The 14,614-nt window shown below is 38.8% G+C and overlaps 1 protein-coding gene and 1 long non-coding RNA gene across 5 annotated transcripts; both read left to right on the forward strand.

Annotated features, from left to right (window-relative positions):
* The first annotated feature begins 626 nt into the window (after window positions 1-626).
* On the forward strand, window positions 627-1,160 carry LOC119918270. The gene is made up of 3 exons (XR_005447414.1): window positions 627-659; window positions 857-916; window positions 1,080-1,160. It is a non-coding gene; the product is annotated as an uncharacterized LOC119918270 (long non-coding RNA).
* Window positions 1,161-2,353: 1,193 nt separating this feature from the next.
* On the forward strand, window positions 2,354-14,472 carry LOC119893842 (glycine-rich cell wall structural protein). 4 transcript variants are annotated; one of them, XM_038706213.1, is made up of 18 exons: window positions 2,354-2,421; window positions 2,709-2,753; window positions 3,149-3,199; window positions 6,908-6,970; window positions 7,065-7,133; window positions 7,243-7,296; window positions 8,725-8,778; window positions 9,043-9,075; window positions 9,238-9,273; window positions 9,382-9,441; window positions 9,765-9,809; window positions 10,327-10,368; window positions 10,562-10,621; window positions 11,829-11,903; window positions 13,040-13,072; window positions 13,366-13,404; window positions 13,836-13,892; window positions 14,119-14,472. In XM_038706213.1, exons 4-18 carry the CDS (start codon window positions 6,913-6,915, stop codon window positions 14,121-14,123), a joined length of 720 nt encoding a protein of 239 aa, XP_038562141.1. In that variant the 5' UTR covers window positions 2,354-2,421; window positions 2,709-2,753; window positions 3,149-3,199; window positions 6,908-6,912; the 3' UTR covers window positions 14,124-14,472. The 4 variants fall into 4 exon arrangements, with proteins under 4 accessions (XP_038562141.1, XP_038562149.1, XP_038562133.1 ...); XM_038706221.1 differs by lacking the exons at window positions 2,354-2,421; window positions 2,709-2,753 and having other exon boundaries at window positions 3,029-3,199; window positions 7,086-7,133; XM_038706205.1 differs by lacking the exons at window positions 2,354-2,421; window positions 2,709-2,753 and having other exon boundaries at window positions 3,030-3,199.
* The last annotated feature ends 142 nt before the right edge of the window (window positions 14,473-14,614 follow it).

Genomic DNA, 14,614 nt, shown 5'->3' on the forward strand with positions numbered 1-14,614 from the left:
GTTAACTAATGTCTAAAGTACAAATGATGCCACATGATTAGCACCTTTATTGACTGATTTATAGCTTTGTGGATGCATAAGTGTGCATTGTTTACATGTGCAAATCCTATGATTTACAGATAAGTCACCAGAACAATTAAAGAGGCCACATGTAATATTAATCGCATAATTAATTAATAATCATCACCATCATCATCATCATGTACAGATGTACTATATGTGACATGTAACCTGGATGTAGTAAGATTTACATTTGGGTAATTAGTTACATATCAGACATGTTTAAAATATGTCCTGAGGGTTCATGTTAAAAGTTTTCACTTTAAATTGACACATGACACATAATCTATTTAATGAATGTAAAGGAAATGCATATTTCTTGCTTCAAGTTAGAACTAGTACACAGCTGATGGATATTAAATGGCATAATAAAATCACAGACTGATTCTGTTTCTACTTTTTTCAGTAGCAGGTGCACTGGGGAGCCAGTATGGCACCAAAGCAATGAAGACTAGAAGTATGTCTACCTTTCAGCACACAACATTGTTTTACTGTATATTACTTTTACCTCATATGATTAATGTTTTTATCTTTTCTCCCCCTCCCTTTTTAAAAAAACATCTTAGTTGGACATTATCCAGGGGCTCAGCTTGGTGTTGGTAAGTTGTCTTAACAAATCTTAGTTAAACTTTAAATTAAACTTTTTCCATCATTTAAGGTGAAAGTGAAAAAAAAACAAACCTCCCTCCAGTTCTGATTCATAGAAACAATCTGTGCATCTTAAGCCTGAATGATGATGATTTCTGGCAGACTCTGCTGTTCATTGTGAAATGTGTTGTTTTTATTGTTTTCACAGGAGGTTACAGAGGTAGAGCAGGCCCAAAGCAAGGTGGACATGGAACCCAGGGAGCCTATGGTACATCATTATAACTGCTTATCAAACTCTCACAGCCTGCTTCCTTGTTATTTATCTTCCCTTGACTTTTGCTGTAATTTACTGATTTGCTCTTTGTAGACAATACAACTTGTTTATAAAAATACGACCTTTTTTTTAACTAACATATTTATTGTGATTGCAGGGGCCAGTCTGGGCACAGGAATGGCTTTGGGGGCTGGACTTCTAAATGGGCTGGGACTGGGTTTGGGCCAGGGAGGGAAACGTGGTAAGACGTTCCCTCATGCATGTGCATGAATAAAATGTTATATAGACAGACATAAGCAACAGTCAGTGGCAGCCAAACCTATTGGATACATTTATAGACCATCAAACACATTTATAGAACACACTTTAAGCTTGATAAATCAGAATCAGAAAGAGCTTTACTGCCAAGTAGTATTTCACACATATGAGTGTAAATGTAAACAAATATAAATATGGAACAAACAGATGCAAGTTATAATAAAAGAATAATAAAAAATAATACAACTTTGTGCAGAGAAAGAACAACGTGGCAGATATTTACTTGTGTATTACTCTGGGTTTGTGTTGTGCAGACGTATTGCCGTGGGAGAGGATATTGTATTTACATAAATATGTAAATTGACAAAATCTAAAACTGTAGAAGAATAACAATGATTAACAACAACAACAAATACGTGCAATAGAAATAAAGAACATTTCATTAACAGTCCAGCACCTGCAGGTAAAAGCCTGACTCACTGCAATTTGAAAAACTGATTGTGGTGATATTTAAGGCCCATTAAAGTTAAAGTTTTGGCCATTTCACATGAGAGATTTTTGCATCTCTGTTTTTGTCTGTGCTTTTCTCATCTGGTTAAAGTGGCCAGCTCTCAGGTGGGAAAAGGGGAAGCCACGCATCCCTGTGCACCAATCAGAGTCATCTGAACTGTCATCTAAATCAGAGTTTATTTTTGCTTGTGTTGCCAGGCCACAATCATCCAAATCTGATCAAACCACACCCCAACAGTTCTAATACAGCAGATTAACTACATATTTAAGATACTTAACTAAAGACTAACAAGTTATGTTTTTCCCAAACTCAAACTTTGATTGTTGCTGGGTTTTGTTATGAATATTCATGTTATAGAGGCATTAGGCATTAGGCAACCCAGTGTAGTCTCTCATACGTTTTGTTCAGCCCTAGTAAAAGAAAAGGCTAAAATGAATCAGCTATATGAAAGGTGCTGAATTGTTCATGTCTTCCTTTTTTGTGTCTTTAATCCTTTACCTTTATTTAAACATGGCAAGGGTTTATTGTAACTTTTTATTGGCATTACACTGAAACAGTTAATTGTCAAAAAGCAGTCTGTGTAATGTCTTAGGGAAAAAGACGAAGGCAAGCATGAAGACAGATCTTACATAAACAGTTTTTAGCCGTAGAAATCTTTGTAAATAATCAAGATTAACTCTGTGTGCTTGTGACTTTCTAGTTTATGGCGCTGGCCTTGGCTCTCTGCCAGGTAAGTAATTATATGTTTTTTTATATTGTTTGCCCGAATGAGAGTATACACTCCGAATTACACTCTCTGTAAACCCTATACTTATTTGCTTGATAAATCTCAGCTAAGTGGCTCTCTGTCACTGTCTGTGAACATGATATATGGAGCAGATTGCATCTTAGCGAATAAATTATGTGTCCTTGTAAAACAGAGAAAAACCCTGGGCACAAGTGATGTAATCAGAGTGCTTGTCAGATTTAGAGATTTGTCCCACATCCTCTGAACTTGGCTCTTTGTTTTCTTGCCAGGATATGGGCCTCTAGCTGGCATTGGCTATCCTGGAGCGCAGCCAGGTAAGTAATGAATCAGGTCCTTCCCCACAAACCCATTACTTCTTCCATTCAGCTCAGATTTGTATGCTGGAGGGTATTTTCTCATCGCTCTTGCCACAAACACACACTTATGCTGTTAGTCATGGATAAAATCAGGTTTATCGGATTGCACAAAAGAGAATACGACAATCAGATTGTTTATTATCACATTTTAAGGCAGCTAGTCATGCAAAACCATGTCCAACTTATTGCTGAGGGCCTTTTTTATTAGCACCTCCCCTGTTACAGTGATGCACGTCTTTGCAAACACGCCTAAAGATTGTAGGCCTGTCTGGCCATAGTGCTGGCCTGGGTGTCTCTTTTCAGTTGGCATGCTGAGTGAAATCAATGACAGTTCCTCTATCTGCTATTATTAGGACTTGGACTTGGGTATCCCACTGGACACAGGGCTAAGGAGCAAAAACCTGGTAAAACCTTCACCCCAGCAACCTGTGGTCTTTGTGTTTGTTAGTCTTTGTCTGTCTTTGTCCTGTGTTGTGTTTGTCTGTGACCTCCCTGTGGAATTGGTGTCTTATAATTCACTGATGTCATGTTCATGCTGGCTTTTGTTTGCATGAAACCTATCTACTGTAATATTACCATCAGCTCCACTGTTGTGTTTTTGCGTGTACAGGGGAGATTCAGATGCTGATGTCTGACTGTGTTTGTCTGTCAGTGTTTGTGTTGCATGTTGCATGAGCTCCCCAGCTCTTCTTAACACAGATTCAGTCTGAGAGTTAATCATAGATAATGAGAGTTGGTGTGTGTGGAGTACTTAGCGCTGTGGTTAACAAGTGCTGAAGGGGCTATTGGAAAATATGTAAATACACATTAACAACTCGATTATAATGAGCTTAGGGCGATACGCTGATAATTGCAAAAGCTGTATTTTGCTCGCTTGTAATCAATCTTTGCTAAATCTTACTCACAAAAACAAATGATTCACACACACTTAATTTGCCCTCTGGGGGGTAACCGGTTACTGCGAGCTATCTAATGTTTTAAATCCATTACCTTACCTTACCTTATATCCATAGTTTCAGGAAGAATCAGATTTTTTCTCAGTTGTTTTTGTCCCACACTGATGCTGCTCTCTGTGTCTGGTGGTGTCTTTGTCTCGTCCTGTGTGTATTTTATGGCATTTCCACAATTTGGGATGGCAACATTATGTTGTCATGTTTTATGTGTTGATGTCATTGCTCTGACTCAGTGTGAAGTACCGTGTCCTTCCAAAGAGTGGCTTCACATGTGTGTTGTCTCAGTTCCTTATTATGGTGATGATTCTGTCCTATGAAACTGGACTAATTTCAAGCCATAATGGATTTTGCCTTGTGCCCGTTTAGTACTGATCACTCTGTGGATGATGTGTTATGTTGCACTGAATGCTCTGATACACACATCAGAAAAAAAATTTTTTGCCACTCGTCACTACAGTGTGCTGTTCACCCTCAGAGAAACACTGTTGTCTCTGAGCCACCAAGAAGTCGTGAATGCATGATGATATTTCTCTGCCAGGTGTGTCTACAGCAGATTTGGGTGGACCTGAGATGGCCAATCTGGGCCAAGCTGTTCAAGATCTGAAGAGAGAAAAGAGCAGAGCAGTAGGTCACCCGCATGGAAAAAGAGACAGAAGTCTTGGACCTGAAATGCCCAACATGGGGAGAAGCTATGGTCCCACTGCTACTGAATTACAGACAGAAGCTGGCTTTAGACCTGCTGTACTGCCACCTGGAAGAGAAGTCAAAAGCCTTGATCCAGTAGTTACGTCATCAAGTCTTGGACCAATGGCACCCCTTGATAAACAAAGTAAAAATCTTGGTCTGGCTGTTTCACAAGGACAAGGAACTTTTGAACCTATGGTCTCAATGGCTGCTGGAGGTGTAAGACATCAGCTGCCTCTTGATATAGACACCATCAGAAGTCCGGCTTCTTCTCAGGTACAGAGTGCGAGAGACTATGATTCATCTATCCAACAAAATCAGAAAAACTGTGGATCCTCTAGTGATTTCTCAGAAATATTGGAAATCAATCGCCATGTGCTTTTGGGATTAGAAACCCAGAGGACTCAAAGTTTAGTGCCCCAGCCTCATTCTGGTAAGAACAGCAAGCATCTTGGACGTGCAGCTCGACTGCCACAAACTCAGGATTCAAGTCGCAATATATTCTCTCTTCCACAAGGTCAGGCAAACTATTTATCTTCTGTAGCAGACGGGCGGGGTGTCAAAGACCTCAGGTTTGTGGCTAAAGACACAAAAGGGGCTAAAAGCCATGGGACTCTTGCTGTAGAAAACCATGGTCATGGTTCTCTAAATCTTCAAGTACAAGGAGAGGAGCGCTTTGGACAACTGATCCCAGGTGCAAGTGGAACCCAAAGTTTAGGCATCACCTCAGTAGAAGGGCAGAAAGCTAAAGGCTTAACTGCTGATGGTCAGAAAGCAAAACACCTTTCCCATGCTGAACGTGACGTCATAAAATCAAAAGCTCTCAGTATCCCAGGACAGACTGGGAGGAATACCCAGGCAACAAGTAAGAGCAAAGCTTTGTACTTATTCACCATCACTTTGTCTTTTTGCCCATTCTTGAAATCTTCCACTTTCTATTGGTTATCCAAATTCTTAAATACAAGTGAAATGCAGATTGTTTTCATTTCCTTCTGTATTTCGCTTCCTCTGTTTATATTACTTTGTACTAACAGAGGTGATTTTCTGAGTAACGGCATTTTTTTCAGGTGCTTGTTGCCTTTGGAAAGTAGCGTCTCTACAAATGTATCTCTTCTGAAACGCTGACCCTGTTCTCACTGGACTTCTAACTAATAATCCCTCATTTCCTTACTGCTGAGAGATTAGTCTCCTGCAGGATGGCAGCTGTCTTAAAATCATCCCATTTACCTTTAATCACTTGTCTTGAGCTTATTTGGTAACAATCTGATATCAAAAAACAAATGTTTAAATGCAACAAAGAAACATTAGTGACTTGCTATCTGACTGCTGTAGCAAAACCTTTGTCTGTTTGTTAGTCTGTGTGAGTAACCCATGTGATTGTACCAGTTGTTTGATAGTTAGCTGGGCTAGCTAAACACATTTCTTAGCTAGCTTCAAAGTTTTTTCGTCTTCTGCATATTTTGCAGATGGCAGAAGAGATTTAGGTGCATTATCTAGATATTTATCTGGAAATGATCCACGGTGTAATAGGAGACACCAACCCTGGATATGCAAACACTGTTTGCTCTGTGATTTTGCATTGATTAAATTTGTTATTGTTTGTTTATTAATGGATGTGTACATTTTTGCTGACGTTTATGATTCTGAATATGATGTATTTATTGGGTATTATCTGATAAATGGATAGCATTGTGTATGTGGTTTGGGAGCAGTTCCCATGCTGATTCCATATTTACCCTGTTAACTGAAGGCAATGGCACATTGTACAGATGCTTCAGTGTTTCTCGCCCTCACTGTTGATTTAATCTTTTTCTTTATTGGTGCCTTGATGCCTACTTGTCATGTCTATGTGTTTAGAGAGTGCTGCAGTTGTGCTTTAGGCCATGGTTAGAGTTTAGTTAAATTTAACAAAATATGCATCTTACAGTAATACATAGGAAGAAGTTCATACATTCTTTCAAATAACATATTTTTGTGGGAATTCAAATGAACTGTAATTGAAAGAACTGCTGCATGCCTGCAGTTTATCCTGATAAAGAGCAACTCAGTCTTTGTGCATCATCCATATTTACAAAATCAGTATCTGCTTTTTTGTTCAGGTGTGACACATAACTGATTATTGTGTCTGAGCCAATCAATAATTATTGCTGTGTGAGAGTCAGTGTCCAATGAAGAGGAAGTTAAAAAATGTTTTTGTTCCACTGGTAGCTGTACATGTCAAAAACTCCCTCAACAGCAACCTCTGTATCTTCTGTATATGGAAACAAGTGAATGAGGCGGGATGTTATGTCCCAGTTTTATCATGTGTTTAAAATGTGATTTTGATTTAAACATGACTTTCAGCCAAAAGCAGTACTGAGGGATCAATATTTATGTTGGCACTGGTGTTTTATACAGAAATCAGGGGTCATGTCCCTCTAGCCCACAGCAAGTTACCGGTGATTTTTGCTGAGCCTGCGTTATCTTCCTCCACAGGTTATATGGGTGGCGCAGGAAACTATCTGGGAGCAAGCCTGGGTGCAGGGGGCTATGGACCAGGTAATATTAAGCACTGACATGCAACGCAGGAAAAGTTAACATGCTGCTAGTGATGGAGATGGTGATGTAAAATTGACACTACCTGTGCTAACAGATTCCCATGGCCTGCCTACAGGGTTGGGACAGGGAGCATACCTTGGTGGTGCAGCTGGCAAACATGCAGGTAAGGATGTATATTTTCATACTTTTTTCTTTTCTTTGTTACAATTTAGGGTTTATGCTCTCATGCTTTCCTTTTGCACCACTTTTGTCCTGACTCCCAACTTTCTCAGCTGCTGCTGCTGGACAGGGTGGGTATCCCCATGGAGTTGCCGGCAGGTCAACTGGTGAGGCTGTGGAATAATTTTACTTTCTGATACATTTTCAATCTCAATTTGTACTCTAACTTTTGATTCTTAAAGGTACAATGTGTAAGAATTGAAACTACTCTCCACCTTCACAAATTCATACTCCAAAAAATATAGGAGGCAGCATTTCACATATCAGCTCACTCAGCCATGCAACTAACTTCGACTGGCCGACTGGGACCAAACACAGCCTCAGAGACCGACGGAGGCCAGTTTGATGACAGGGAATACAGTACCTAGGTGATTTACAGCGGCTCTGGCGAGGACTTTGACTCCGAGTTCAGGTGGCGACAGGAGGGGTGTGAAGTGGGAGATGAGCGAGAGGGAGCTCGGGCATCAGAGAGGCAGCAACAGCTTGTAGAGCCAGAATATTTTCACATCTAAGGGTTTATTTCAACCAAACCAGATTGGTGATTGTTGGAACAGTGGAAACACTAACCACAACGGTTTTGGTGAATTTTTTTTTGTTACTGTGGAGTTTGAATGAAATATGTTTTGAGATGAGTTAAAAAGGCAATTAGTTCGATGAAAGAGAGAAGCTTGAATTGAGAAGGTGTACGGTTCTATTTATCTGTTTGATAAGAGAAACAGCCATTGTATGAATATTTCCTTTCTTGACATTTTGTGAGTATGTTTTGTTTATTTGTTAGACTTAAAAATCTAAGACAACAAACTTGCCTCATGAAGTACAAAGTGGTATAAGAGACAGGATGGGCTGGGGCTAGCTGGTTAATGTGCTAACTTTAGTAGATAACTCTGCAAAACAATATCTTTGACGTAATGTCAGAACTGTTATTTCTTCACATTTTATTGATAGCAATAGTCCATTTTTTAAATGTTTTAAACAAAACGTCTGGCCATATCTTACACATTGCTCCCAATGACCCTATGCAAATGAATGATGAATGATGAACTGAATCTGAATGTTCAAAATGTGAATGGAGCTGAAGGTGCACAGTAGATCATGTGTCACACAGCAGAGAATCAGCTGTTTCTCCTAATTTGCCTTGTAAACCAACCATTTGCTTATGAGTCTTTCTAGAAAAAACAAGCTGTGTCTGAGTTCATTTCAACCTTCCTTTAAAGGTCAGAGGAAAAGCTGCGTTAGTATCTTCCTTTCCTTTCTGGTGAATTATTGATAGTGCATTTAAAAAGTAGAAGACAACAACAACAACAACAACAACAACAAAGGATTAGAGATCAGATTTTACTCCTGTGGATGTCTTTTCCTCTTCTTTCATATGCATGCAAGTCATTCCATCAAAACAATTTATTTTGTTTTGATGGTATGGTATGGTTTTGTGTTGTTTCATGTTTGTCCCAAGTTAAATATTGATGTCTTCTGTTAAACAAAAGTTCTGAGAGTCTGTGTCCCATACAATATGTTTTGAATGTGTGTTATCACAGGCTATGGTGAGGGAGCAACAGGATACCTGGGTGCTGTGGCAGGCAATGGCTTCGGTAAGTGGCAACTCATCCACAAATAGAAATTCAAATTCTACTAGTCAAATTGTGTACTCTGTGAGTTACAGAAGGAAGCATAGAAGACAATTTAAATAAAAAAATCTAAACTTTATGCTTGAAATGTAAATTGTCTGCCTGGGGATCATTCCTCCTTCTTGTTGTCACTGCATCAAAGCCATCACTGTCAGGACAGACGTTATTCAGTTAAGACAGGCCGATCCTTTGTGTTGAGTGAATTTCTTTGTTCTGTTATCACTGTAGGTGGAGATGCTGGTGCAAAAGCTTTGTCTACAGGTATTTCACATGCATGCTGAAGACTCTCTTGAACATTTCCTTTCCTTTTGTTACTGGGTACAGTCAGAAATGTCAAATACAGCACTGAGTTAAAAATATTAGCTTTGAATTCAGTAAATGTTCCTCTTAAATGTTTTAACATATAGTCCCCTCTCTCAACAGGTTATGGGAATGGTTACAGCGATGGTTACGGGGCTGGTGAGTGCCATTTAAAGAAAAAAGAAGGGAATTTAAGAGAAGCTCGCTCCATTTAAAGAGTTATTAGCTCACAGACATAATATAATGCTAATTAGAACTATGTTTCAGGGCTTGGTTACCCTGCAGAGTTAGCTGATGGTGCTGAGAACAAAGCAGGGAAGAGTGAAGGTAACAGTTTTGAGGAGTTATAACCTGCTGAAACCTATAACAGGTGGCACTAACCCGTAGATGCTTTAACCTGCGACGTTTGACAGCTGAAAAAATAAGAGGACGTCAAGGAAGCACACTTCCTCTGCTTAACATGTCCAGTGTTGTCTTTCATCCACTTGGTGTAGCTATTGCCTCTTATGTATAGAAGCTGACCAGTTTAATCTGGTGGTTTCTGACGTCCTGCTAACATAGATGCTTTTCAGTTTTATTTAAATTTGTCAATCAGTCAATGGATTGAACAGTACCTGACTCTCATGTAAATGTATTTCTGATTTTTCTAGCCCTCAGTACAGGAGGCTATGCCGGACAGGGCCAGGGGGCGTATGGTAAGAGATTTAAGGATGGAGCACCGTTTATTTCTCTGGCTGCTGCGCACTGTTTACATGGACACAACGCATGGCAATACTAGAGAGCACTGAGAGTGTGAATGCCTCCCTAATGGCTGCACAATATAATTCATACAATTTAAAATTAAACTAGAGGAAAAGATAATATAAATAAACAATTGTCCTCTTCGCAGCGTGCCAAGCTGAAGGCTCTGTAATGGCTTAAGTTTGTTCATAGTAACTTATTAGTTGAACATCCATCCAACTGCTTATCCTGCGTACAGGGTCGTGGGATCAGTTGAACATCTAGTTCTAAATAGCAGCGTAGTTACAATCAGATATAATGTCCAATCACATATTTAGCATAAAAGCTAGAGCCTCATAAATTCTGTGTTGTCTAATATCTGTCTACCACAAATCTATTACTTTGTTGAAAAAACGTTTTACGTTTTCAGTATGAATATATTTTCTGATAAATTAAAACTTTGTCACTGAAGGCCCTCTTCTCTTCTTTCAGGAGCACTTGGTGCAGGACTGGAATCAACTGGTGGCAAATATGGTGAGCAGTGCTGACATGACATCATCCTTCTTTGACTCTATTAGTCAAGCTCCTGTCGATGTGGCTTTATATGCATGAGTCAGACTTTTGAACTAGTGGATTCCACGGAGCTGATTTACAGCCTGTGCAGGTGGAAGGGTGAAAATAGAGAAGTCAGATGAGTCATTTTGCCCATCTGATCTTTTTCCTGCAGGAGGAGGAGCTGCTCAGGTTCCTTATGGTAATGCACCAGTGATTCCTGCTGGACTGGATGGTAAGAGCTGTTCTATTACGCATCATATTACTTTATATAAAACTTACGTACATAATGAGATGTGCTATGACCGTTGGAAATAGTCTGACGTTTCATGCAGAGCTTGATGAGAAGATCAACATACCTGTTACATTTATGCAGTTAAAATATGCAGTAAAAATTGTCATTCTTCACTTTGGTTTTTGCACAGATTATAACACGCAATATATATAACATGATAATTAGAAGAGCTGGTAGATGGATTTTGTTATCTTTCCACAGGCTGGCTTGCTGTTTCAAGTCATTTTGCTAAACTAAACTAAGCTAACTGATGCCTGACTCAAGCTACATAATAACCACACATGAATGTTATTGACCTTCCCAACTCTAAGCAAGATTAAACATATTTCCCAAAACACACCATCTTACTTAAGTACATCTTACTAAAGCTATAACACTAGTGGATCTTAATCTAGTATTATTGGATCTGACTATGAGTAAAACTCATTATAAAAACTTGAATAAACTAGCCCCGGAGAGCGGCACTCTCCGGGGCTAAAAAAATGGCACCTACGCTAAGCACCAAAAACTACAGTTCCTTGAATGACCACTTGAGGCTGAATCCAAAGCCTGGTAAAAAAAACTGTTTTGGTTTTTCCCCGTTCATGACAACTGTACAGGGGCGAATTTTTACATAACTCACTAAAGCTTCGCAATCGCTGAAGTCACTGAAATTACATTCATGTTTTCTACAGTCTATGGAATAAACAGATGAGGATTTAATAAACAGTGTCTGTCTGTGAAGAGTCTCTGTCATCTGGGTTGCACTTCAAGAAAGGTTAAAACCAAGTCAAGTTGCCCTTGATTTTAACCTTCCTTGGATAAACAGTGTCTCTTTTTGCACAAGGCATAATAAAACACTCCAGGGTGTTCGGAGTTAAAAAATAAATGGGGTCCCCTTTTTCTCCTTCACTTCATTTGTCATTTTCAGGACACTTTGGCGTGTATCTTTCACATGTGATCTGTAAGCGGAAATTTCAGTTTATTGGTGTACAAATAAAAGGCACAAGATAAATTTATTTGTCATTTTACAACAGGGTTGTATAATAGCAGGGTGAACGGGCTGTGTCTGGGTGGGTGCTGACTTTTAGTATCCTTTGAGCCACTCTGTTAGTTTATCACACCTACCAGAACAGTTAGACACTTAACAGATTTGTCATCCCCTCAGGTGATGGTGCCTACCCATATGCTGCTCAGCAGCTTGGCCTCGGGGCTGAAGGTGCCAAAACCGCCAACAAATATGGTGAGAATAGCTGAGTGTTTGAGCTATAAAGTGTGAGAGTCTGTAGGTAATGGAAAAAGTACTTTTTCACTGTTTCTGTAAGGCAGCAGCGTGGTGGCTAATATTTATCTAACCACATAAGTCCTAGATAATAGTGAAAACAGGTAACAACTTTAAAAAGGCTAAAATTAATCAAGAAAACATACCATTGATTTTTCAGTTTCAGTTTCAGTCTTGAACTCATCAGATTCCCGGTGAATATGAATGCTTTCTGTCTTTGCATTATGGGACAGACATCAGAAATATGTCTTGTGAAGCTAATCTATGAGGCTGTGCTGTGTGTGTTTGTGTCTCTGTGTGTCATATCTGTGTGTGTGCAATATCTCTGTCCATTATGACTTATCTTTGTTACCCTTACACAGTGTGCATACTATACTATGGCTCTCGGGGGGGCTAATTCTTTTTTTTTTGGTGCGAGGGGCGTTTGCGCATACCTCAAAGAAAGGACTTACTCTTGTTGTAAAAAAACCAACAACATTCATAGCTGCAAGCATGTAGGCCTACTTGCTTAAGTCAGATCATCTGATATAACCACATCAAACTACACCCAGACATCACAGAATGAGTCTGATTGAGTCCTTACCATACTAACATCAAATGCGAGGGTCACGTATCAACAAACCAGCCTGTAACAACAATGTACACGCAATCCAGCCCTCATCAACACCCATTCAGTGCTTATACTGAATAATACGATTCAAATGTCCAGTGTGTAATATTTAGGAGAATCTATTTACAGAAATGCAATATAATATATATATATATATATATATATATATATATATATGTTTTCAGTAGTGTAGAAAGACCTTACATAATGAACCATTATGTTTTTATTACCTTAGAATGAGCCATTTCTATCTACATACACCGTGGGTCCCCTTGCATGGACTTTGGCATGTTGCGCCGTACATGAGACATCAATAAGTATACAGAACTTTGTGCAAAATCAACATGTAGTTTGTAATATAGTTATAACAGTTTGCTTTCCATGTAGAGTGAACTAGATGTCTGCGTGTTGTTTATTCGCTCTGATAATGCTAATCCAAAGCATCTTTGTTGTAGTCCAACTATCTACATGTTTTGTGTTGTTTCAGGAGCCGGAGCAGGATATGGAGCTCAGCAAGCAGGTAATTTTTCATTGACTCTCTTTCCCAAAATAAACAAATCCTTTATGTCTTTTGTCACACTAGTGCATCACATTGCAATTAACAGAGATGGTTGAATCAGCATGACAGTAATACACCTTTTTATTATTAGTATGTCTTGCATATTTGAGAATTTTAATTTTAAATTAAAGCAGCACATGTTTCTCCAGCTACTCCTGATGTCCAAATAACACCAAATCACAACATAAATGTATTTTGTGCCTTTTGTCTTGGTCTGTTTGAAAAATGTAACTTATTTGCCTGTGTTTGATAAGGTTACGGCGCACAGCTAGGAGCAACTCAAGATGCCTTGGGTAAGCAAGAAACCCCCAGACATCGTCATTTATGATCAACTTCCACTGACTTTGCCGTTTCTGGTGACCTTAATTTTTCATGTCTTCTAGCATGATATTACAGTGACAGCACATATTGTGCTTTACATTTTGCTGTGCTACACAATAGCTTTCATATCTAATTACTGTGTGGTTTTCCGTGGGTCTAAATATCCCTATGCTTTCAAACATTCTTTCCTGAGTAAAACAAACAAAGTGAAGCTATTGTTTTTATTAATTTTATTAATACTGTACTCATAATTGTTCTTTTTAAGTGCTCTGAACATTTACTTTGATTGAAATAGCCTTCACTCAAAAAGTACAACTGCGTATATTATGGATCATTTTCCACTGAAGGGTATGTTTTCTTCTGACCACATTCATAACATTGAACTAGGTTGATTCTTTCACAGGAGAGCAACCTGGCAAATATGGCGGAGTCAATGCTGCCCTTGGAAATGGATACAAAGGTGAGAATGAAGAAAGTTTTATATTTGGTGCAGGAAGGTCAAGCAAAAACATCAGGAAACCTTAAAAAGAACCTTTCACTTTTAAAGAAAAGTGGACTGAATATAAAACACTTTACCTTACTTGTGTCTGTTATCAACCAATCAAATTCATTTATATTTCCTGATTCATTGTCTTTGTGTTCCCACCCCCCACTGCCCGCTCTCTTTGTCTGTCTTTATTAACCAGGCTAATTCAAATGACGTGGACTTCTTCAAGTGGATCATTTCCATAATGTGTTCAGTATTTTTAAAGCTTTTTGTGTGTTTCACTCTGTTTTGTCTTGTTGTGTTGTCTGTTTTGTCTTTTGTTTGATTTTTCTTGACACCATTGTCTTTCTCTGTAAGTGGACATTTGTTACACAATGTCTCTTTGTCTTGTAGGTCCAAAACCTGCACCAGTCTTATTCTGTCAACACTGAAAACACTGGTGGAGACTAATTCACATAAATAGATGTTAAGTGCAAAAAAATTGTCTCTATGTTATATAAAGGATATAAAAGGATTTTACTTTTTGAATTCAATAAAGTCTATGTCAAATGATGCTGAATAGAAGCTTCTGAGTAAAAACAGCATACATAATGTTTACCAGCACACATTGTTCTTTTTAATAGCATCGTGAAGCCTCATCCGCACACAGGAAATATTACCACTTCCTTTCTCATGTCGGGTAACACTGTCGAAGA

Source organism: Micropterus salmoides, unplaced genomic scaffold (assembly GCF_014851395.1).
Source record: "Micropterus salmoides isolate LMB-PRFRI ecotype aquatic unplaced genomic scaffold, ASM1485139v1 Ms_hic_scaffold_10, whole genome shotgun sequence".
Taxonomy (NCBI): Eukaryota; Metazoa; Chordata; class Actinopteri; order Centrarchiformes; family Centrarchidae; genus Micropterus; species Micropterus salmoides.